The sequence below is a fragment of the Rhinolophus hipposideros genome, assembly GCF_964194185.1.
Source record: "Rhinolophus hipposideros genome assembly, chromosome: 11".
Lineage (NCBI taxonomy): Eukaryota > Metazoa > Chordata > Mammalia > Chiroptera > Rhinolophidae > Rhinolophus > Rhinolophus hipposideros.
This window is the reverse complement of record NC_138057.1, coordinates 51,239,663-51,263,878: the sequence shown is the minus strand read 5'-3', so window position 1 is coordinate 51,263,878 and position 24,216 is coordinate 51,239,663. Positions and strand designations below refer to the sequence as shown.

The window sequence follows — 24,216 nt, the reverse complement described above, 5'->3', positions numbered from 1 at the left end:
TATTATATTATATTATATCATATTATATTATATTATATTAGGCCTGGTATTATATTATATTATACCTAGAATTTTATATTATATTATATTATATTATATTATATTATATTATACTATAAAGACCCAGTCTTATATCAAAATAAGACCAGGTCTTCTATTAATTTTCACTCCAAAAGACACATTAGAGCTGATGGTCCAGCTAGGTCTTATTTTCGGGGCAACATGGAATTAGTTATCTACAAAGGAGCTCCAATAAGACTGCCATCTGATTTCTCAACAGAAGCTTTGCAGGCCAGAAGGGATTAGCAGGAAAAATTCAAAGTAATGATAAGTAAGGACCTACAACCAAGATTACTCTATCCAGCAAAGCTATCATTTAGAATCAAAGGACGGATAAGGAGCTTTTCAGACAAGAAAAAGCTAAAAGAATTCATCACCACCAAAGCAGTATTACAAGGAATATTAAAGGGACTTCTTACAAAAAAAAATTTTTTAAAGATGAAAAATATGAATAATAAAATGACAATAACTACATATCTATCAACAATTAATTTCAGTGTAAATGGATTATATACTCCAATCTACATTGCTGCGTACAAGAGATGGAAAGACACACAGATTGAAAGTAAAGGATGAAAAAAGACATTCCATCAAAATGGAAATCTGAACACCCTTGTTCATTGTATCATTATTCACAATAACTAATATATGGAAATAATTTAAGTGTCTGTTGATGGATGAATGGATAAAGAAGATGTGGCATACTCATATACATACAATGGATTATTCAATCATAAAAAAGAAGGAAACCCTACCATGGAATAAAAAAAATAAGTCAAAAACATAGAAACAGTGTAGAATGGCAGTTGCCCGGGGCTGTAATGTGGGGAAAATGGAGAGGTGTTTGTCAAAGAGTACAAACTTTCAGTTTAAGATGAATAAGTTCTGAGAATTGAATGTACACATGCTGACTGTAGTGAATAATACTGTATTGTATACTTTAAATTTGCTAAGAATGTAGATCTTAAGCATTCTTACCACAAAAAAAAAAGAAAAAGAAAAAGAAAAAGGTAACTATGTGTGGAGTAATAGAAATGTTAATTAACTTGATTGTGGTAATTATTTCACAATATATACACATATAAAATCATCATGTTGTACATTTTAAATACATACAATTTTATTCACTGATTATACCTCAGTAAAGCTGGGGGAAAAACATAGGGGAAATCTTCACGGCCTTGGATTTGGCAATGGTTTCTTAAAATGACACCAACAGCACAGGCAATAGAAGAAAAAAATTAATAAACTGGACTTCATCAAAATTTGGTGTGTCAAAGGACACTATCAAAAGAGTGAAAAGATAACCCACAGACTAGGAGGAAATATTTGCCGATTATATATCTGATAAGAGTGTATTATTCATAATTTACAAAGAACTCTTACAATTCAATAACCAGGTTTACCTTTTAGGAAAAGTTCTCAGCCTGCTGGAAGAAGGGAGACATCCTGGAGCCCAAAGTGCAGCAAGAAGGAAATCACAGTGTTCTAGGGCACAGGTGGTGAGGCCTGCACCATAAAGGTGCCTGGGAATGAAAGAGGGCCTGACCAGGTAGATTCAGCCGGCTTGGGCACTGACTACCGTGTTTCCCCAAAGATAAGACCTAGCTGTACAATCAGCTCTAATGCATCTTTTAGAGCAAAATAAATATATTAAAATAAGACCGGCCTTCATAATATAATATAATACAATACAATACAATACAATACAATATAACATAATATAATTCCGGGTCTTATATTAATTTTTGCTCCAAAAGACGCATTAGAGCTGATGGTCCAGCTAGGTCTTATTTTCGGGGAAACACGGTAGCTGTCAAGTTGTAATTTAAGCATTCTAATGAGGGCTGGATGCCAAGTCAGGATTTTTTTTTGTTTTGAAAAAGGAAATGGATAGAGATCCCTGTTCTTGCATGGGGATGGGAAAGTGAAAGTGTCCGCCTGCAATAAATAGACAGCAGACCAATCGCAGCCCACACACTCCAGGACCCCTAGCTTGTAGCTGCTCAGCTCTGGCCTCAGACTCATCCTCTACCACAGCCATGGCCCAGTCACTGGCTCTGAGACTCCTCATCCTGGTCCTGGCCTTCTGCATCCCCCGGACTCAAGGTATCAAGGAAGTTTTCTAAGATGGGGGCATAGGGCTGGAGAGGCCTGAGAGGGAGTCTACAAATGGCCCCTGGCTTCCTGTGAACCCCACTCTGCAGGCAGTGATGGAGGGGCACAGGACTGTTGTCTCAACTACAGCGTAAAGAAGATTCCCACCCCGGTTGTCCGCAGCTACCGGAAGCAGGAGCCAAGTTTGGGCTGCCCCATCCCAGCTATCTTGTGAGTGGATACAAGGGAGTGGGTGCAACTGAGTGGGGAGGGTATGGTGGGCAAGACTAGGACAGGCTTGCTAACACCCGACCCCCAGGTTCTCAACTTGGAAGCGCTCTCAGCCAGAGCTATGTGCAAACCCCAAGGAGGCCTGGGTGCAGAAGCTGATGCAGCATCTGGACACAGCCCCAACCACACGGAAACCAGTCCAGCGCTGTAAAAAGGACAAGTCTGGCAAGAAGGGAAAGGGATCCAAAGGCTGTAAGAAGTGAGGAAGCTGAAGGGTTGGGAGGAGGGAAGGGAAAGGGAGCCTTCATCAGTCCCTCAAACCCCTCTTCTCTCCTGTCAGGACTGAACAGCCACAGACCCAAAAAAAGCCATAGCTCAGTGACAAGCCTGGAGCCCAGGAGGTCCCCACCAGCCTCACCAGGGTTTGGAGCCCCAATCCAAGGGTCAAGAAGTGGGCGAGGAGAGAGAGAGGACTCGGGGGCCCCAGAGCAGCCATCCCATGCCAGCCTTGCCTCACCCCTTCTCCTGCTTCAGCCATTCCTTTTGTATTCCCAGCCCTACCTGCATGGCTGAACTGCCCACACCCGGCCAGGCCCAAAGAGGCAGAAAAAGGAATGTGAGAGGAGGCAGCAGGACTGTCTCCTCTGAGGAAAGTCACTCAGGACACTGGACCTGAACCCACCCCACACGTCACCCCACCTCTTCCTTGTAAACATCATTTATATGTAACTAAATAAAAAGCTGTTCTGGCCTCCCACCTTGTGTGTTCCTGTGTTGTGTCCATGGGGAAGCCAGTGTCACTATAGGATAAGGTCACCATAGTCTGGTGTCCCGGCTGAGAATGCAGATTGGTGAATTCTGTGTTCTCACCTATCCCAAGAGTTTCCTTCCTTCCCAGGTACCCAGACCTGTGGGAAACAGAAGGGAAGCTGACAGTCAGGGTGGGATCTGGATTGCTCCCCGTCTCTGAGAAATTCCTGCCAATGGAGAGATGGTGAACCCAGAGCACACACCCCCAGTGGCTCTGCAGGCCTCCGAGACCCTGAAGAGATCCCTTCCCTGATTATGTCCAGTATTTTCTCACTCCCAGCTCTACCAGAGTCTGCCTCCCCTTTCTAGAGGCCTCCCCTTTCTAGAGGCCACTACATGCAAACCTCCAAGTACCTCTGTCACCAGCGCCTTGGCTTCTTGCAGTCTCCCAGGATGGAAATCAAGAGAAATCATTGCAAGAAAGTTCAGACAAGAGACAAAAGTTTATTAAGCTTGTGCACAACGGAACCAACACCAAGAATGGAAAGGAAAGTCTCCTCAAGAGAAGTTGGGGCCGGGTTTTAAAGAGAGGTCGGCAGGATAAAAGCTGTATCAAGGCAAGTAAAGGCGGAGGTTTTATGGCAACTGTGCAGTACGGCTACATGCTTCTTTATGGTCGCATGTTTAATTATCATGGTAAATCTCTACCCCTATGCATGATTTTTAGTGTTTAAATTAGGGAAAGGCCACCTTAGGAGTAAATACTCTTGGGCCTTACTGCTTATGTGCAGTGAAAGATTTGCTGGTAGGCAGATCTTTATGGTTTGCCTCCCAAGGCTCCTTAATGCTCATCGGTGAGACCCAATTTTCTTGTGAAAAGGGTGGATTTTCATTAGTCAGCTGACCTTTCTGACTAACTCAATATTAGGAAGTTGCCCTCGTGTCTCACCTCTTTGGGAGAGTCTCCAGGAGGGAGGCTGAAGCCTGGGCCCATCTGTAACACAGGCAAACACAATTCTACTGAAACATATCCTAGTCAGAGCTTCAGCCCTGGGAGCCCTTCAGAGTCTGTATTGCCTCCCAAAAACCCAAGAGGACTCCCTTCTGTCCCAATCAATACAGCATGGTCCCTGGCATCTTCTGTTTGTTTGTTTGTTTGTTTGTTTGTTTGTTTGTTTGTTTGTTTAATGGGGCTCTATTCCCATCTGGGCTTCTTGACTCCCTCAGCTTCTTTCCAGTTAGGAAAGCCTCCTACCATTCCTTTCTTTTCACCTTTCTCCCCTGGCTGAGGACCAAGTTACTTTAGTCACTTTAATCTCTGGACACCAAGGACTGAGTCTCCTGTGGCAGGTATTTGGAATCCCAGAATTCAGATGTAAATTGGGCTCCTCCCCAAGAAGACGCCTGCCTGGCTCTCCTCTACCTCTTCCTCCCAAGAAAAGAGATACTCCTATTCCCCCTTTACCCTTAGGTAGGGAGTGGGAGGACTATCAGATGGGGCCAGGCCGTGTAGGAAAGAAGGGAACAGATCTTGGGAAAGGGGCAAGAATCTAGAGGTGGCTGCCCCACCACCTTAACCTTCTACGGGAGCCTGAGCATGTCACAGCACCCACCACTTATCATAATGTCTTTAAAGTATTTGCTATCTGCTCTTCCTAAGGCAGGTGAAGACAGGGGCTCCTCCCTACCTATCCTCATGCGGCAGGTGTGATCATAGCCTACAAACGCAGATGTGCAAGAATTCCTGCATTTTACAATGTTCTTGCAATGAACTTAATTCCTACTCTGAACCACTGCACCAGTGTGCTAGTGAGAAAGTCAGCATCAGACACTCTTGGGATCCCATCTGCCAAGGGCTGTGCAAAAGTCATCGAAACAGCAAGGTACAAGGGAGGCTTCCATCCTGCTCCTACAACATCCTATCATTGGACAGCAACCTCACCAGTGAATGCTGTGGTTCCAGCAGGTATGACTAGCTAGGTCTTGGATCCTCAAGTTGTTAGCTCTATGCCACATTTGAGACATGGGAAGTCATGTCTCATGTCTGTGGGCTTGGGCCTGGTTTCCCCAGATACCCCACAGAGCCATCTACTCAGGTCCTGCCACTTACTTCATCACAACCAGGGATTAGAGCCTATTGCCCACGCTCACTGAAGCTACACACCCATCCCTTCCACGGGCTTAAAGAACTCAACAAAACTCTTCCTGTCGCCAGCCCCTCCAGGATGTAATCTCTTCCCGAGTTTGCTTTAGACTTTTACAAAGGTAGAAGGGCCTTTGACATCAGAATGCCTATGCTCTCAGCCCTGCCGAAACTCTTGCTTGTTCTAAAGAGAAACGAAAAACATAAGCAGAACAAATAAGACTTCATATTTCCCTAAATTACCCTGCCACACTTGCAGGCCTCATATTTGCCTCAAGCCCTGCCCTGAATAGACATGCAATATATTATTTATTTTCAGAGAGTGAATAGCCACTCTCCTGGTCTGCCTTCATCTGTTCTTTCTTCTTTCTGTAAGATGCATAATTCAAAAAGTATCAAATAATACATATCTGTGGTTTAAAGATATCAAAAAGTATAAATAGGCTTATTCTGAATAACCGTTTACTGCAGCTTTTAACTCTTAAGCTACTTCTTCAAGGAGTTGATGCCATATGTAAATACTTTGTTCATATTTCTGTGTCTTGATTTATCTATTTTAAACATTACCAATTGACTGCCTATCATAAAAAGTGCAGATTTAGCTCTCTTACCAACCCTCTTCTCCTGTCACCCTATCCTCTAAATATAGTTATGTCACTATATTTAGACCATGATCAGAGACCATGTAAATGTTGCTCACTGCAGAGAGAAGATGTGTACTACACTTTTCCTTTGTCATTCAGCTTTTTGGTTTTCTTTTTTTATTTCTAATTGTTCTTCCCTTTTTTAATACCTCTATCTCACCATTATCATAGCCTCAATATTTTTCAAATGCTTCATCATATTAGGATTAAAGACTTAATGTTTAAAATATATGTAATAGAAGTAAACATAGGAGAGTGTGTTTATAACCTTGAGGTAAAAAAGAGCTCCTTAAACAAAACGTAAAACCATAGAATATAAACCATAAGGGAAAAGATCAACACCATTAAATTCAAAGGCAAAAAGAAATTCAGGATAAGGATGACAAATTAAACACACACATTTATTTTTACTCCTTCCTGAGCCCCAACCAAAACTACAAAAAAAAATTTTTATGTGTGTTTATAGACATAAACCCACAAGGACCCAAATGGGACATGAGAGAAAGGTAATTTTTCAGAAGACTGCTGCTTAGACAAGTAAATTTCAGTAAAAATAGGTATAAAGCAAAAAAACAAAATTATAAATTTGGAGGACTTCCAATGCCTTGCTCATGCATACAGTAAAAATACTTTACTGACTATTAGCATGCCAGTGTTCAATAGAAACACAAGTAATGGGTTCTACTAGAAATGTGAAAAGAAAAGAAAAGAAATTCTAAGGATCAATCATCCCCAAAATTTAAAAATCATCATCCCCAAACAAGAAAACTCATTGTAATCCTTGGAATCCTGAGTTTTCCTTTAACACTGAAGCATTTCATTGCTTTAAAACTAAATCAGGGGCCGGCCCAGTGGCTCAGGCGGTTAGAGCTCCATAATTCCTAACTCCGAAGGATGCTGGTTCAATTCCGACATGGGCCAGTGGTCTCTCAACCACAAGGTTGCCAGTTCAATTCCTGGTTACCATCCAAGGGGTGGTGGGCTGTGCCCGCTGCAACTAGAAACTGGACCTGCCTGAAGCTGAGCTGCGCCCTCCACAACTAAGACTTTCTGAAAGGACAACTGGAAGCTCAACGGCACCCTCCACAACTAAGATTGAAGGGACAACTTGACTTGGAAAAAAGGCATGGAAGTACACACTGTTACCCAATAAAGTCCTGTTAAAAAAAAAAAAAACCTACACCTGAAACAAAAATAAAACAAAACAAAACAAAAAACTGAATCATCAACCATCTTCTAACAATAAGTTATCCTCAAGGCCATCCAGAAAATTACTAAAACCACGTTTTGAAATGACTTTACCATTATCTCATCCATGAAATGGTCACACAGACACACACACACACTTATGAAAAGGCAGGCCAGCTCCTGCTTATCAATGTTGCCTCAGAATCTGAAGCCTCCTGCGCACCTTGGTTCACTCCTTCCTGGTGAACCCTTTCAAGGCCTCTTTGACACAAAGGTAAAGGATGAACTGGGCTACCAGGATCTTGCAGAATTACAGGTAGTAGAAAATCTTAACGTGGGTCATCTGAACCTAAAACTAATTCCAAACTAAGCAACTAGATTTCTTAACACTCCGCTCACCACAACCCACACATTTTGGCTAGCCACTATTTCATTCCTTACTCATCAATCCAGCCCTTTAGAGGGACGTGATCACAAACGACGTTAGTGTGCGGACAAAGCCCCAAAAGCAGTTTCCAGGCTCTCGGCCTCACATAGAAAGGTGCTGGCTCGGGTAGTAAATGGCCATCAACTGTGATCAGAAGGCCATCAGCTGTGGCTAGTTGGCCGTCAGCTGTAACCCGTAAGCCATTGGCCACTAATATAACTGCTGTGGCTACGCTAGCAGAGAAGGAATGGGGGCAAGCAAGAAGATGGTGGCTGGCAAGCGCGGACTGCTGTTAGGACGGCGGGTTGCAGATTATGTAGATCCTGCTTCCTGTGTCTCCAGCCCAGCCGCCAGGGAAAATATATTGGTTTGACTCGCCTATCTATGGCTCCGTGGGTGTTCCTGTTTGGCCTCAACGTGTCCTGCGTTCTCATGTGGGGAGCGGGACCAGAGACCCCGCCGGACGCCCTGCACGACAAATGGCTCAGCGAGCAGGGTCTCCTGTGTGACACATGGTGTAGTCGGCAGGATATGGTACTGGCCAAAGCTCTCCAAAGGGCAGTGGAGCAGTTTGTGCGTATGAAAGCTCAGTCTGAAGAAGACCAGGAGGAGCAGCTGCTGGAGAGCTCGATTCCCGTGGACGGGTGGAAAGATGTGGACGGTTCCCCAACCAGCAGAGGCCGGAGAAAGCGAAGGTTGTTGCCGTCCTGTGGGCTGGGAACTGCTTGCTGAGGCAGCCCAGATGTAGGACTTGTAGTCCCAGGAGGAAACGCTTGCTGAGTCCTCCGTGGGAGATGAGGGTGAGGTCAAGGTCATCCCTCACCCCCAGGACAGCCCTGGCAAATGACTATGGACTATGAGGAATTGCCTTCTATCCCTGATTTAATGGACGCTTGACTGTTTGGGAACATACCACCATGTAGTGGGACTGGCGGATGTTTGCTTTTGTGTCTTGACTGGCCGCCATTGATAATATGTAAGCACCTTGATGTGAGCCGCTTTTGTTCCAGTACAGTACCCCGACAGGCCCAGAGAGAGAGTGGCAGTGCCCTGAGAGGCCCTGGCTGTGTCCAGGAAGTCTGGCTGTGCCCAGAGAGAGTGGCAGTGCCCTGAGAGCCCTGGCTGTGTCCAGGAAGTCTGGCTGAGCCCAGAGAGAGTGACAATGCCCTGAGAGGCCCTGGCTGTGTCCAGGAAGTCTGGCTGAGCCCAGAGAGAGTGGCAATGCCCTGAGAGGCCCTGGCTGTGCCTGGGGAGACAGGTAGTACCCTAAGAAGCCCAGGAAGTCTGGCTGTGCCCAGAAGTACTGGGGTGGTGCCCTGAGAAAAGCTGGCTGTGCCCGGGGAGACTGGTGGTACCCTAAGAAGCCCAGGAAGTCTGGCTGTGACCAGAAGTACTGGGGTGGTGCCCTGAGAAACCCTGGCTGTGCCAGTGGAGACAGGTGGTACCCTAAGAAGCCCAGGAAGTCTGGCTGTGACCAGAAGTACTGGGGTGGTACCCTGAGAAACCTTGGCTGTGCTCAGAGAGCCTGGCTGTGTCTGGGATATTGCATTCACCTCCAGGCTCCTCGCACAGGGTCCCTCGCGGAAGACACTTGTCGCGTAGATTGTGAGGCGAGACCCTGTAGGGGTGGAGTGTGGGGACAAAGCCCCAAAAAGCAGTTTCCAGGCTCTCGGCCTCACATAGAAAGGTGCTGGCTCGGGTAGTAAATGGCCATCAACTGTGATCAGAAGGCCATCAGCTGTGGCTAGTTGGCCGTCAGCTGTAATCCGTAAGCCATTGGCCACTAATATAACTGCTGTGGCTACGCTAGCAGAGAAGGAATGGGGGCTGGCAAGAAGATGGTGGCTGGCAAGCGCAGACTGCTGTTAGGACGGTGGGTTGCAGATTATGTAGATCCTGCTTCCTGTGTCTCCAGCCCAGCCGCCAGGGAAAATATATTGGTTTGACTCGCCTATCTATGGCTCCGTGGGTGTTCCTGTTTGGCCTCAACGTGTCCTGCGTTCTCATGTGGGGAGCGGGACCAGAGACCCCGCCGGACGCCCTGCACGACAAATGGCTCAGCGAGCAGGGTCTCCTGCGTGACACATAGTGTAGTCAGCAGGATACGGTGGTGGCCAGAGCTTTCCAAAGGGCAGTGGAGCAGTTTGTGCGTATGAAAGCTCAGTCTGAAGAAGACCAGGAGGAGCAGCTGCTGGAGAGCTCGATTCCCGTGGACGGGTAGAAAGATGTGGATGGTTCCCCAACCAGAAGATGCCGGAGAAAGCGAAGGTTGTTGCCGTCCTGTGGGCTGGGAACTGCTTGCTGAGGCAGCCCGGATGTAGGACTTGTAGTCCCAGGAGGAAAAGCTTGCTGAGTCCTCCATGGGAGATGAGGGTGAGGTCAAGGTCATCCCTCACCCCCAGGACAGCCCTGGCGAATGACTATGGACTATGAGGAATTGCCTTCTATCCCTGATTTAATGGACGCTTGACTGTTTGGGAACATACCACCATGTAGTGGGACTGGCGGATGTTTGCTTTTGTGTCTTGACTGGCCGCCATTGATAATATGTAAGCACCTTGATGTGAGCCGCTGTTATTCCAGCACAGTACCCCGACAGGCCCAGAGAGAGAGTGGCAGTGCCCTGAGAGGCCCTGGCTGTGTCCAGGAAGTCTGGCTGTGCCCAGAGAGAGTGGCAGTGCCCTGAGAGGCCCTGGATGTGTCCAGGAAGTCTGGCTGTGACCAGAGAGAGTGGCAATGCCCTGAGAGCCCTGGCTGTGTCCAGGAAGTCTGGCTGTGGCCAGAAGTACTGGGGTGGTACCCTGAGAAATGCTGGCTGTGCCCGGGGAGACTGGTGGTACCCTAAGAAGCCCAGGAAGTCTGGTTGTGCCCAGAAGTACTGGGGTGGTGCCCTGAGAAAAGCTGGCTGTGCCCGGGGAGACAGGTGGTACCCTAAGAAGCCCAGGAAGTCTGGCTGTGCCCAGAAGTACTGGGGTGGTGCCCTGAGAAAAGCTGGCTGTGCCCGGGGAGACAGGTGGTACCCTAAGAAGCCCAGGAAGTCTGGCTGTGCCCAGAAGTACTGGGGTGGTACCCTGAGAAATGCTGGCTGTGCCCGGGGAGACTGGTGGTACCCTAAGAAGCCCAGGAAGTCTGGTTGTGACCAGAAGTACTGGGGTGGTGCCCTGAGAAACCCTGGCTGTGCCAGTGGAGACAGGTGGTACCCTGAGAAGCCCAGGAAGTCTGGCTGTGCCCAGAAGTACTGGTGGTGCCCTGAGAAACCCTGGCTGTGCCCGGGGGGATAGGTGGTACCCTGAGAAGCCCAGGAAGTCTGGCTGTGCCCAGAAGTACTGGTGGTGCCCTGAGAAACCTTGGCTGTGCTCAGAGAGCCTGGCTGTGTCTGGGATATTGCATTCACCTCCAGGCTCCTTGCACAGGGCCCCTCGCGGAAGACACTTGTCGCGTAGATTGTGAGGCAAGACCCTGTAGGGGTGGAGTGTGGGGACAAAGCCCCAAAAAGCAGTTTCCAGGCTCTCGGCCTCACATAGAAAGGTGCTGGCTCGGGTAGTAAATGGCCATCAACTGTGATCAGAAGGCCATCAGCTGTGGCTAGTTGGCCGTCAGCTGTAACCCGTAAGCCATTGGTCACTAATATAACTGCTGTGGCTACACTAGCAGAGAAGGAATGGGGGCTGGCAAGAAGATGGTGGCTGGCAAGCGCAGACTGCTGTTAGGACGGTGGGTTGCAGATTATGTAGATCCTGCTTCCTGTGTCTCCAGCCCAGCTGCCAGCGAAAATATATTGGTTTGACTCCCCTATCTATGGCTCCGTGGGTGTTCCTGTTTGGCCTCACGGTGTCCTGCGTTCTCATGTGGGGAGCGGGAGCTGAGACCCCGCCGGACGCCCTGCACGACAAATGGCGCAGCGAACAGGGTCCCTTGCGTGACAGTTAGGTTCTTTCTTTCAATATCTTCCTTTAAAAAAAGTAAAAATGGGGCAGCATGGGATGACCAAGACAGGATCACTGACATACATACTTGGCATCTTCTGCCCTGTTTTATGGCACAGGAAGGTCAGGAGGATGGGGTCTAGAATTGTTATTCATGAAAGCTCTAAATGAATTTGTCTCCTAGCCATAATCATGTGTGAAACATGTGTTCAGTTTCTGCTGACCTCTTTTGTGAAGTTCCTTTTCTTGTCCACATAGTCAGATGTTATTTCTCCTTGTACTTTTGGAACAAAGTGATGCGGTTTTGTTAAAAATCATCAGTGCTTCTGTCCTTTTGCATCAGTCCATTTTTATAAATGCCAAAATTGCCAAGCCTCCTCTTCTGAGGCCTATACTTGTAATTCTTCTAGTGCTGTCGACAGTTCCGCTACAGAGATTATGTTAGCTATGTCAAGAAACTAAAAAACGTTTTCTTCCAGACATTCGTTTCTCAGTTGGTGGGCAAAGCAAAACACCTGAGGGAAACTCTGCTGCCATGTTCTTGAAGACTTTTGCTTTAGAGCTATGGATTGCGCTAATAATACATTTCAATCCAATACTAAGAGAATAACTGAACTCCTCTTCTGATCACCTGAGGAGCGGGCGCCAATTTCGATTCAAAATCGCCTCCCGGCCCCCTGGCCCCGTGAGACACTCCACTTGGCTTTGAAACCATCATTGCCCCGCTCTACCACCAGGAGGCAGCATCGTCCCTGCGGTCCTCTGTGGGGCTAAAGGCAAGCAGCAGGCTTGTGGGTTGCATTTTCCGTTCCCATTTTCTTCATCTTTCTGGGGTAAATTTATTTTTATTTTTATTTGTCCTAAAATGAGTCTCATGCTAGGCCAAAGTCTAGCATTTTCCTGGGTCCATTTAACCCGCCACTGTCCGAGTTAAAGCCCTTCATCCTCCGGCACTGACCATACCGCGCCAGGCACAGTGAGGCTCTCAATAAATCTCCCTTGAATAAAGAACATTTTTCTTAGTTTTAGGAATCAATCGGGTGAGGGTTATTTATGCTGCAAAAAAAGGTCCAGAAGGTGATGTGAACTTTAAGGCAAACGCTATTTCATGTCTTTACCGTTGGGTGCCTTAAACTCAGGGTAAACTGGAAATACTGGGAGATGGTGAGATAAATATTCGCAGAGGAATACCAGCCTTCACCCGGCACGTGCGTCTGGGCCTGCCGTGTCCAGGGGTCTGAGTGGCGGGAACTTGGCTGCCCGGCCTGCGGTAAAGACCGCACGAGGACTTCCGGGGCCCACGCTGGCCCCAGGTCTCGGAGGATGGGGTCTCACCCACAGCCCGAGTATCCACTCCGCACGTGTAGCCAGGACCCTCGGACTGGAGACCGGCGGGGTCCAGAAGCAGGGAGAGGGACTTTAGGCCCAACGCCATTCCCAGGCTCTCTGAGGAGCCTAACGGGTTACGTATAAACCCGCCTCCTGCTAGAGCCCGGGACCTTACCCCGGCCCTCAACAGCCAGAGCAACACAGACACACACACACAGACACACATCACTCGGCCAGAGCCCCGCCCCACTCTAGAGCGTCTTTTCCTAGCCTGGGGCGCCCTCTGCAGACTTGGGAGAGGGGACACATCGGGCACACAGAGACTGGACCAAATCAGCAGGTCTTCTATAACGCCGTTTCCTTCCCGTCTTTTCTTTATAACATTGATGAGGGAAAACAAAAATCTGTTCCGACTGGGGCCACTGTCTGTGTGAAGTTTGCACATTCTCCCCATGTCTGCATGGGTCTTCTCCCCGGTACTCGGGTTTCCTTTCACATCCCAAAGATGTACACGTTAGGTGAGTTGGCTATCTACTTTGTTCCAGTCTGAGGGAGTACTGGTGTGTGTGTGTGTGTGTGTGTGTGTGTGTGTGTGTGTGTGTGTGTGTGTCCGTCCTGCAGTGGAAGGGCGTTCTGTCCAGGGTGGGTTCCTGCCTAGCACTTGGGCTGCAAGGATAGGCTCTGGCTTCAGAGTTCCTGCAGTAGTTGGAAAATCATTATCATACTTGTTTTTATTAACTTTTCTTAAATATATATATAGCTCACATTTATTTCAATGTTTAATATTTAAAATGTTTTGAGTTTTTATTTAAAAGTTTGTTGATATTTTTGTGTTATGCTGTAGGAACTTAACTCTTGTTTGTTTCAACTAGCCGATGGTAAAAATTGGTTTCATTACACCTTGTTTCACTTAAAGTTTGTTTCCAAGAACCTACTGAGGATATTAAGTGGGGACTTACTGTGTACCTCACACACACACACACACACACACACACATGCACACACATATACACCACAGACACGCACAGGAGTGACAGGTACATCAGTCAGGCAGAGCCCCAAGGACACAGCTCAGGATACGCACATTCCTCTATTAAGCAAACATTTACTTATTAGGTTCTCCTAAATCATCCAGTCTCCTGTACTTCTACCCTCACCAAAAACTTGGTTGACTTCCCTGGCCCAGCTGCTCCCTCTCCTTCCCCAATGGCTAAAGTGCCCTCCATCCAAGATCTCCAACCACTGGGGCATGGATTTGGTCAGACCATGGAGCATGAAGTTGGACGGGCTCCTTGGAAGAGGGTGGGAAGATACTTGTCCAGGGTCACACTGAATGAGGAATCCAACAAAGGTGACTGGGAAGAGTGGGAACTGGGTGAAGCATGTAGCGCACTGTGGGTTCTGTATATGTGGTTAGAAATTGTTTCAAATCTACCTCCCTGAACTTCAACCCTCCCATCCCCATTGCTTTATCTAAACCAATGGCTAGGGGATGGGTGCCTTAAACAATTCACCCATGGGGACTGTGTCCTTTCTCTTTTTGCCATGATAATGGATACCATCGTAACACCCTGATGGCCCTCTCCTTTCCTAATTCCACTTCAGCTCCCTGATCTGTCAATGTTGGGGAGCTCCAGGACTTGGAAGTTGGACCTCTTCTATTTATACTCACTTCCTTGGAGATTTCATTGTCTTATGGCTTTAAATACTAGCCATATGCTCCCAAATTTGTATTTTCGGTTAGAATCTCTCCTTTGCAATGTAGACTCATATTCCCAGCTACCTATTTAACACCTCCACTTACATGTTCAAAATGCAGCTTCATCTTAAAACGTCAAGCAAAAAAAAACAACAAAAAAAAAAACGTCAAAGCAAGGCTACTGACCTTCCCACAAACCCATTCCACGTCTTGGTAAATATAACTCCATTCATACCATTGCTCAAGCCAAAAACATTGTTGTATTCCTGCCTCTTCTTTCTCTCACATCCTATGCTGAACCCCTCAACAAAGCCCATTGGCTCTACCTTCAAAATAGTTGCAAAATCTGACCCCTTCTTAGCAAATTCCAGCAACCTCATGTCCTCATGGATTATTGAAATTGCCTCGGACCTGGTCTCCAGGCTTCCATTCTTGCACCACTTCGTTCTCTTCTTTTTTAGCAAAAAATGTTTAATCGCTCCTTAATGTGTGTGTGTATTTACAAGTACTAAATCTGAAGAACAGTAAAATAGGAAATATCCATGTATTTACTCAATGTGAGGGGTGGCTTAGGCCCACGGAGCCACCACTCTTCTTTTGGGTGGGGGGACCTGTGGCGTTAAAGGACAGATAACTGTGAGCTTCATGTTAAAAATATCTCTCATAATATATCTATTCTAGCTTGTGTGGCACCAAGGACATGAGCCATCATATCCAGAACTGGGAGCAAAACCAGGGCTGAGGCTCTCAGCTAGATCAGACCAAGGAGGGCAGGAGTGAAGTTTGGGGCCCTCCATTTCAGGGGGCCCCCGGCCCCTCTGCCATGCACTTTGTTCTCGTCTCCATCTGAGAACCAGAGGGAGCCTTTAAAACATGTCAGATCATGTCACACCTCTGTTCCAAACCCTCCAAAGTCTCCCCATTTCATTCACAGTAAAACATAAACCCCACAAAGGCCTACAAAGCCCTACACTATCTGGCCCCTGTTATTATCTGACTGTATCTCTTACTCATCTGCTCTCTTATCATTTCCCTCCCAAAACACTGACTTCCTTTCTATTCTTCAAACACACCCTTGCCTCAAGACCTTCACACTTGCTGTAGTCTCTACCTAGAACATCTTCCCCAGATCTCTGCATGGCTCTTTCTCTCGCCTTCTTCAAATCACCTCTCTGTTCAAATGTTATCAGAAAAGGCTTCCCTGACCACCCTCCTAATATTCCCTATCTCTCGGGCCTTCTTTATTTTTCTTACAGCACTTATTGCTATCTGACATGCTAAAAATGTTTCTTGTTCGCTTATTGCCTATCTCCTTCATTAAAATAGAAACTCTGCAAAAGCAAAAGGAATGTCTATCTGGGTTTTTTTTACTGCTGTATCCCAGTGCCAAGAACAGTGCCTGGAACACAGAAGGCCCTCAATAAATATTTATTGAATGAATATGGTACAAATCCCTTTTTTATTGTTTCATTCTTTCCTGCCAATTCTCAGAATCTTTCACAAGGGCATTCCAGGCAGATACTATTAAAATTTAATCGAAACCTTTTGTATCATTCGGGATCTTATAAGAAAACAAAGGGTTCGCTCAAAAAGGTTTAATGGAAAATAATTTACTGAAGGGACCATTTACAAAGGTGAGGGCAGGGTTATTGTAGGTACCCACAGCACATGATTAGTGCAGCTCCAAACCTCAGGATGTCTCTCCTTCCTGACAAAGTAGACATTACCTATACTGTCTGAAATTCTGCTCACTAAGAGGGCTTCCCTTCACCACTGTCTTTCCGGGCTATCCCTGAATGTAACCAACTGTCTATTTCTGAGTGATGCCAGCATACCTTAGAGAACCATCTGAAAATCAAGACTATGCATTTTCTCACTCTGTTAACTGTTTGTAGAAACCTTCTCCATGGAGGCATATTGTGTGATCAGAAGAAAACAATACAAGTAGAAATCTGAGCCATCTGCCCATGCGTTTACTCATGCCTTCTGAAACTTTTAAGCCCTGATCTCATATGTGCAATGTCCATTTAACAATGGAATGTTGCTGTGCTTATCCAACTGTATGATTTGCTATAGATAACACCCTTCGGTTGTATTGTCACGGGCTGATCTATAGTCTGAGTTTTAGACCAGGGCCCAGTGGCAAATCAGGAGTTGCTTTTCAAATAGGAAAGAATCGTTAGCAGAAGAGGTATGGCCTTACTTCCACACCTAAGGGGCTTTGCTATAATTCTCCTTTTGGGGCTCTTACTCTGCTACAGACAATCTGAAGTTCGTTGGATTTATAAGTCATAAAGCAGCATGGCAACTTTCCCTGGAGCCTAGACCTGCTGCAGACCCCTGCCTTGCTCTGGGCCTCATCCAAAACTGATTCAGTAAATATTTTGCAGTAGTACACCTAAATATAGTATATGTTGCTTCTAAAATCCAGACTATCCTTTGAGCATTGTGCCTCCATCTTCACAGTGAAGGTGCAACATGCCCACAGCTTTTTCAGTTCCTCCCGACCCACAATAGCTGAGAAATTTCACCTACCTAGCAGGTTCCTGAATTTTTGTAGGACTTCTTTCTCTCCCTCTGGTATACATGGACCTGTCTAAGGCATTTACAGTGATGGCTATTTCTTATACACCAGTAAGCATACTGTTATTAGTTTAAAGAACCAGTTTGATATTCTGTGGGATAACAAGATTATCTTATGATAATCAGAACAGGAAATTTGCCATATTCCTGAAATAAAACAGTGAAAGTGTATTGCTGTTGTTCTAGTTGAAAAGGAACTGATTTTGGTGGTCTTTAATTGATAGTATAGAAAGAGGGCACATGCCACATTATTAGCTATAATATGCTGTACCAAGGGCTGCAGCATGTTTAAAGTCTTTGAAGGTGCTGTAATCTAGGCAACTTCTCTAGTAAAGCAACATTGCTTTAAGTTTACTAATGCTGGGGGTAACGTGGTAGGGCAGGCACAGTTCAAAGGACTTCCACTGGCCTTTACCATAATTTTCCTTACTCCATGTTTAAGGAACCAATGTGGAGATTTTGTTAATTATTAGTTATACCTATTCCCACTATGCATTCTGAACCTAGAAAAATAACAACTGGACAGGTCTTACAGACTCACTGTGAAATTGATCTGACCCAAGATCCTTCTGTCACCTGACCTCCATAAACCTCATTCCAACTGGTGGACCATAATGGGTTTTTGGGTCCCCAAGACTAGTATCATCATGATACAGTATCTAATAATTCCCCCAAAGGTCTGACTATTTCCTGTTTCGATTCATAGACACCCTGGCAAATGGCTACAGATCCCTCTGAGGAAGGCATAGAGCAGTGGTTCTCAAAGTTTGGCATGTGTCAGAATCACCAGAGCTCAAGAATTTGCATTTCTGACAAGTTTCAGGTGATGCTAATGCTGCTAGTCCAGGAAGCATACTTTGAGAACCTCTGACTAGGAGAAAGATTTATAGAAAGAAACTCAGGCCTTCCCACACCCCACCTGATCAAGGGGCTTCAGGTTTGAGGAACTATCTTAAGTTGAGGAACTGAGTAAAAGACTCTAAGTCACCAATACAATTTTAATCAAGTTTCTCCATACTAGACATGGAAATTTTCCACTTCTACAGGCCAAATAGCACATCAGTAAGCTGTCCATCTATTTCATTCCTACAAATGCTGTAATCAGTTGGCTACCATCAGAGATCCCTGTGGGCAAAGCATGTTGATTATCACTTGTCTCTGCAGTTTATATAGTAATTTCATTCACCTTATTGCTCATGGTTAGGTGCCAACATTTAGCCTCTACCACTCAAGAATTCCATTATTCTGTTGAAATAAGAATGTCCAGTCCCAAGAGGGTGTCTCTCATCCACATGTCCTGACTACTAAAGAAGCCACTACAGTGCTTTTCAAAGAAGGTGGTGTTCCCCTCATCAATGCTGTTCTTGCTGCCTTAGAGAAGGAAGTATCTTTCTGGGCCCTTCAGAAGTATCCAGTTAGTGGTTGCACATAATAGGTGCATGTCGACATTACCATCTCTCTAACTTTTGCACTTCTTCCTCTGCTTTGCTACTCAAAATATAGTCTAAGGACCAGGAGCATCAGCATCACTTAGAAATTTATTAGAAATGCAACATCTTGATTTCCAGTCAAGATGGCAGAGTAGGTAAGTGCTGTGCTTGCCTCCTCTCACAACTATATCAAAATTACAACTAAATTACAGAACAACCATCATTGAGAATCACTGAAGTTTAGCTGAATGAAGTCCTACAAATAAGGATATACAGATACAGAAGAAAAACCTCAAGATTGGTAGGAGAGGCAAAGATGTGAAACTGACTTATCCCATACCCACATGTGACCATTAAAAAGTGGGAGGGATACCTCAGATGCAGAGTTCCCTCCTAGAGGAGCAAAAGGTCCCAGCCCCACACCAGGCTCCTCAGCCTAGGGTTTCCGTGCCAGGGAGTGAAGTCCCCATAACTTCTGGTTGTGAACACCAGCAGACACTATAGCTTAGTGAGACAGAGGGAGACTGCAGTCATGAGCCTGGCACTAGTGACAGCTGGCCTTGGTTCATGGCTTGGCCTCTCAAGGCATCTCCAAGCAGAGCACAGGCAGCAGTCATCTGCAGATGGCTTTGTGGTTCATGTCTAGTGGCCCTGGGCAGGGCACAGGCTGCAGCTGAAATTGACCTGCAGCAGGTTCCCTCCCAGAAGGTCCCAGGGCTTGCACACCCCGTGGCCAGCTTCTCACCAAACCAGAGCATCATCCACCCACCTTCCAGGATGACACACCCAAAGGGCAGACTGGGCACGCACCAGAGCACTGCTAAAGTGAATCCTGTCCTACAGGGTCAGCCCCTGCACCACAGCTCCTCCATTGGAGTCATGGACAGTCCTCACAACCAATGAGTCTGAGAGTCTGAGCATCTGGCTCTGGTGACCAGAGAGACACTGCCACTGGGCCCCACAAGAAACCTACTACATAAGGCCATTCTACTAAGATTGGGAGACATAGAAGCCTTATCTACTACTTGTACATGGAAACAAATACAGGGAGGAAGCCAAAATGGGGAGACAAAAAAAAAATATTTCAAATAAAAGAACAGAACAAAGCTTCAGAAAAGAAAAGAAAAACCTAAACAAAATGGAGACAAGCAACCTACCAGGAGCAGAATTAAAAGCACTCGTTATAAGGATGCTCAGTGATGTCAAGAAGAACACCAACAAAGAGATATGAAACAGAAAAATGGAAATGGAAAACATAAAACAGAACCAGTCAGAAATAAAGAATATAATAACTGAAATGAAGAATGCCTTATAGGGAATCAACAGTAGATTAGATGAAGCAGAGGATCAAATCAGCAATTTAGAAGATAAGGTAGCAGAAAACACCCAATCAGAACAGCAAAAAGAAAAAATACCAAAAAATGAGGACAATTTAAGGGGCATCCGGGACAATATTAAGCATACCAACATTTGCATCACAGGGATACCAGAAGAAGAGAGAGAGCAAGGAATTGAAAACCTATTTAAAGAAATAATAACACAAAACTTCCCTAACCTAGTGAAGGAAATGGATATTCAAGCCCAGCACGTGCAGAGTCCCAAACGAGATGAACCCAAAAAAGCCCACACCAAGACACATCATAATTAAAATGCCAAAAGTTAAAGACAAGAGAGAATCCTAAAAGCAGCCAGAGAAAAGCAATTAGTTACCTACAAGGGAGCTCCAACAAGACTACCAGCTGATTTCTCAACAGAAACTTTTCAGGCCAGAAAGGATTGGCAGGAAATATTCAAAGTGATGAAGAAAGAGTAAGGACTTACAACCAAGATTACTCTACTCAGCAAAGCTATCATTTAGAATCAAAGGACAGATAAAGAGCTTCCCAGTCAAAAAAAAAAACTAAAGGAGTTCATCACCACCAAGCCAGTATTATAAGGAATATTAAAGGGACTTCTTTAAGAAGAACAAGGGGGGAAAGGTGAAAAATGTGGATAATAAAATGGCAATAACTACATATTTATCAACAATTATTTTAAGTGTAAATGGATTAAATACTCCAATCAAAAGACATAGGGTGACTGAATGAATAAGAAAACAAGACCCATACATATGCTTCCCATAAAAGACTAACTTCAGATTAAAAGACACACACAGACTGAAAGTAAAAGGATGGGAAAAGATATTTCATGAAAATGGAAACAAAACAAAAAAAACTTCATTAGAATAAAGCCATGGGTCTAGTCCTACTGACTCAGTTTACCAAAGGAATTAACCAAGGCTCCGGCCAGAAGTTAGCCTCCAATAGTTGAGGTAGAGCAGTTTCACACAAGAGGGTCACACAATAGGACTAGGCAAGACAACAGAGTCTTACGAAAGAAGGATGGAAGAAAGAGTCCGGTGTTCAGTGAGAGTCACTAAGGTGCTGGGGTGTGCAGCTTCAGGCATCAGGCCGGGCTGGTGAGACGGTCAGGAGACAAAGCTTCAAGCACTCCTTCTGGGAAGAGTGCAGATGCGACTGTCAGCTCTTCATTTGCAGCCTGAGGAATGAGAGCTCTGATTTTATGCTCAAGACTGGGTGTGGTCACCCATCTGCAGTCCGATAAAGCTCGTCTGATAAAGCTGTCCAGATGGTCACATTCCATCCCGTATCTGGTTAGGGCGTTCACTGTGTACACCTTTCACGTGATGCTCTGCCATGACTCACTTTGTGACTGATATACCCTGTTTCCCCAAAAATGAGACCAAGCTGAACAATCAGCTCTAATGCATCTTTTGGAGAAAAAATTAATATAAGACCCGATATTATATTATATTATATTAACCAGGTGTTATAGTAAAATAAGACCTGATTATATTATATTATATTATATTATACCCAGTCTTTTTTTTTTTTAAGATTTTTCATTGGGGAAGGGGAACAGGACTTTATTGGGGAACAGTGTGTACTTCCAGGACATTTTTCCAAGTCAAGTTGTTGTCCTTTCAACCTTATTTGTGGAGGGTATCGTTCAGCTTCAAGTTGTTGTCCTTTCAGTCTCAGTTGTGGAGGGCACAGCTCAGCTCCAGGTCCAGTTGCCATTGCTAGTTGCAGGGGGCGCAGCCCACCATCCCTTGCGGGAGTCAAACCAGCAATCTGTGGTTGAGAGGATGCGCTCCAACCAACTGAGCCATCCGGGAGCTCAGCGGCAGCTCAGCTCAAGGTGCCGTGTTCAATCTTAGTTGCAGGGGGCGCTGCCCACCATCCCTTGCGGGACTCGAGGAATCGAACTGGCAACCTTGTGGTTGAGAGCCCACTGGCCCATGTGGGAATCGAACCAGCAGCCTTCAGAGTTAGGAGCATGGAGCTCTAACCGCCTGAGCCACCAGGCCGGCCTCTATACCCAGTCTTTATATTATAGTAAAATAAGACTGATCTTATATTAATTTTTGCTCCAAAAGATGCATTAGAGCTGATTGTCCAGCTAGGTCTTATTTTCAGGGCAATACAGTAGCTATCAGTCGTAATTAATGCTCTATACAGATCAATGGACAGGTGGCAGATAGGCAGAATGGGATAGCAGTAAAGAGTATAAACCTTATAGCAAAAGACACCTGGGTTCAAGGCACTTGCTTGCTATGTGACCTTGTGCTCTGAGCCTCATTTTCCTTACGTGTAAAACACAGAAAATAATTTGATAATAATAATAACTGCTACTAGTACTACTACTACTACTACTACTACTACTACTTTTACTACTTGGGCCGGCCCGGTGGCTCAGGTGGTTGGAGCACTGTGCTCCTAATGCCAAGGTCACTGCTTCAATTCTCACATGGGCCAGTGAGCTGCACCCTTTACAGCTAAGATTGTGAACAACAGCTCTCCCTGGAGCTGGGCAGCCATGAGCAGCCAGAGGTTGGTGTGAGCTGCGGTGGGCTGTTGTGTGCTGCCGCGGGCTACCATGTGCTGCCATGAGCGGCCAGCATGAGTGGACAGCAGCCAGCGTGAGCTGCTGTGGGCTGCTGTGTGCTGCTGTGGGCTACCATGTGCTGCCAAGAGCTGCCGGTGGCCAGCATGAGCGGCCGGCAGCTGGTGAGAGCTGCCATGAGCTGCTGTGAGTGGCCGACCAACAACTGGCAACCACTGCCTCAGCCGGGGGGAGCGCAAGGCTCATAATACCAGCATGGGCCAGGGAGCTGTGACCTACACAACTAGACTGAGAAACAACGGCTTGAACCACTTAAACTGGAGTCAGGGGGGTGGGGGGGAGACAGAAGAAAGGGGTAAAAAGGAAGAAAATAAAAAAGAACTACTTCTACTTCACAGTTTTCTTGGGAAAATTAAGCAAGATAATAGTGGTAAAGTCTTTGATATAGAGCCTAGAACATAGTAAACAACCACAAATGCTATTATGATTATGATTATATTATTATTATTATTATTATTATTATTATTATTATTATTATTATTATTGGATGGATCGGAAGAAAAATAAGTTAAAACTTATGAGGGAAACACCACCCAATCCAAAAGAGAGTCCGGGGGTGACTGGTTAGCTCAGTTGGTTAGAGCGTGGTGCTAATAACACCAAGGTTGCCGGTTCAGTCCCCACATGGGCCACTGTGAGCTGCGTCCTGCTTTAAAAAAAAAGAGGGTCCAAAGCTTGAGTGGGATGGCTGAATGGGTATCCCACATGTTGATTTCTCTTTTGAGGACTTCTCTTTTGGTTTATCTCTAGTCTTTCTCGTAAAGATGGGAAATCATTTGTCCCCTCCCCCATCTGTCAATTCCTTGAAATTTGGGAATTTGTCTGAATATGAGCTGGCCAGCTCCTCTCTTTAGAAATCCCCTCTTGGTTCCCAGGATCAAGAAGAGGGGAAACATGAAGGGGGCTATTCCAGGCCAGGCACCCTCCAGCTGTTCCATTGACCCAGGTGCTGGGCATATGAAAATGGTAAATAGAGAAAGGGGCAGAACTCACTGAGCCGGGAGGTTGAATCCCAGAAGCTTGAGACATGGGTAGGAATGCTGGGCCTCCTTCCAAGTAACATTCCCTTTCAGCTCTGCTTGTCCCAAAGAAGAGACTTTTCCCAGATGATGGATGGGCAGGCATTGTGATGACTTGGGGGGCTACCCCAGACTTTATGCTTGTTCTGAGGGCACCAGGGAGCCTTCTTTTCCACCTGCACTAGAGAGAAGAGAAGAACCACAGAGAATTGTGTGAGGATGAGTGATACACCTAGGGAATGGGGCACAACTCCTTCCTCTGGCCCCCAATTCTGACCATCACCCCTGAAGGCCAGCCCTAAGGTTGATGATGCAAATGCCACCAATGAGGTAACAGTGCATGTCCTCTCGAAATAGCTGACAGCACATCTCCTTCTCTTGGTTGGACTACAGACTGAAGCCAAGGAAAGCAAAAGAAGGGCGAAGCTGCTGAGGGGGGTAAGGAAGGGCAGGGTCAGATTATGTCAAAAAGAGGGGGGGAAGAGTGTGGAGGGGAATTCTGAGCAGTGATAATGAAAGTTCTGAGCCATAAATAAAAGGCAGTCGGCAGTAGCAATCTCACACAGGCTTCTACTCTGGCATTTGCAGACCTCCACTCACATCGCACCAGGACGCCTGTACACTTCCGACTCCCAGCAGAGTCTCTGCATCACACAGCCTCCTGCACACACCCAGAGACTCTCTCACACGCACCCCCTTGCTGTCTGTCTCCAGTTCGTCCGCC

The 24,216-nt window shown here is 45.9% G+C and overlaps 1 protein-coding gene across 2 annotated transcripts in view; it reads left to right on the top strand.

The window, feature by feature from the left end:
* CCL21 (C-C motif chemokine ligand 21) overlaps nucleotides 1–3,144 on the top strand; it is a 122,112-nt gene extending 118,968 nt beyond the window's left edge. For both annotated transcript variants that reach the window (XM_081066352.1, XM_081066351.1), the window contains exons 2-5: nucleotides 1,947–2,169; nucleotides 2,268–2,388; nucleotides 2,477–2,647; nucleotides 2,729–3,144. In XM_081066352.1, the coding sequence (XP_080922478.1) occupies nucleotides 2,103–2,169; nucleotides 2,268–2,388; nucleotides 2,477–2,647; nucleotides 2,729–2,762 (393 nt within the window). In that variant the 5' untranslated portion in view covers nucleotides 1,947–2,102 and the 3' untranslated portion in view covers nucleotides 2,763–3,144. The remainder of the gene's footprint in view (nucleotides 1–1,946; nucleotides 2,170–2,267; nucleotides 2,389–2,476; nucleotides 2,648–2,728) is intronic.
* The last annotated feature ends 21,072 nt before the right edge of the window (nucleotides 3,145–24,216 follow it).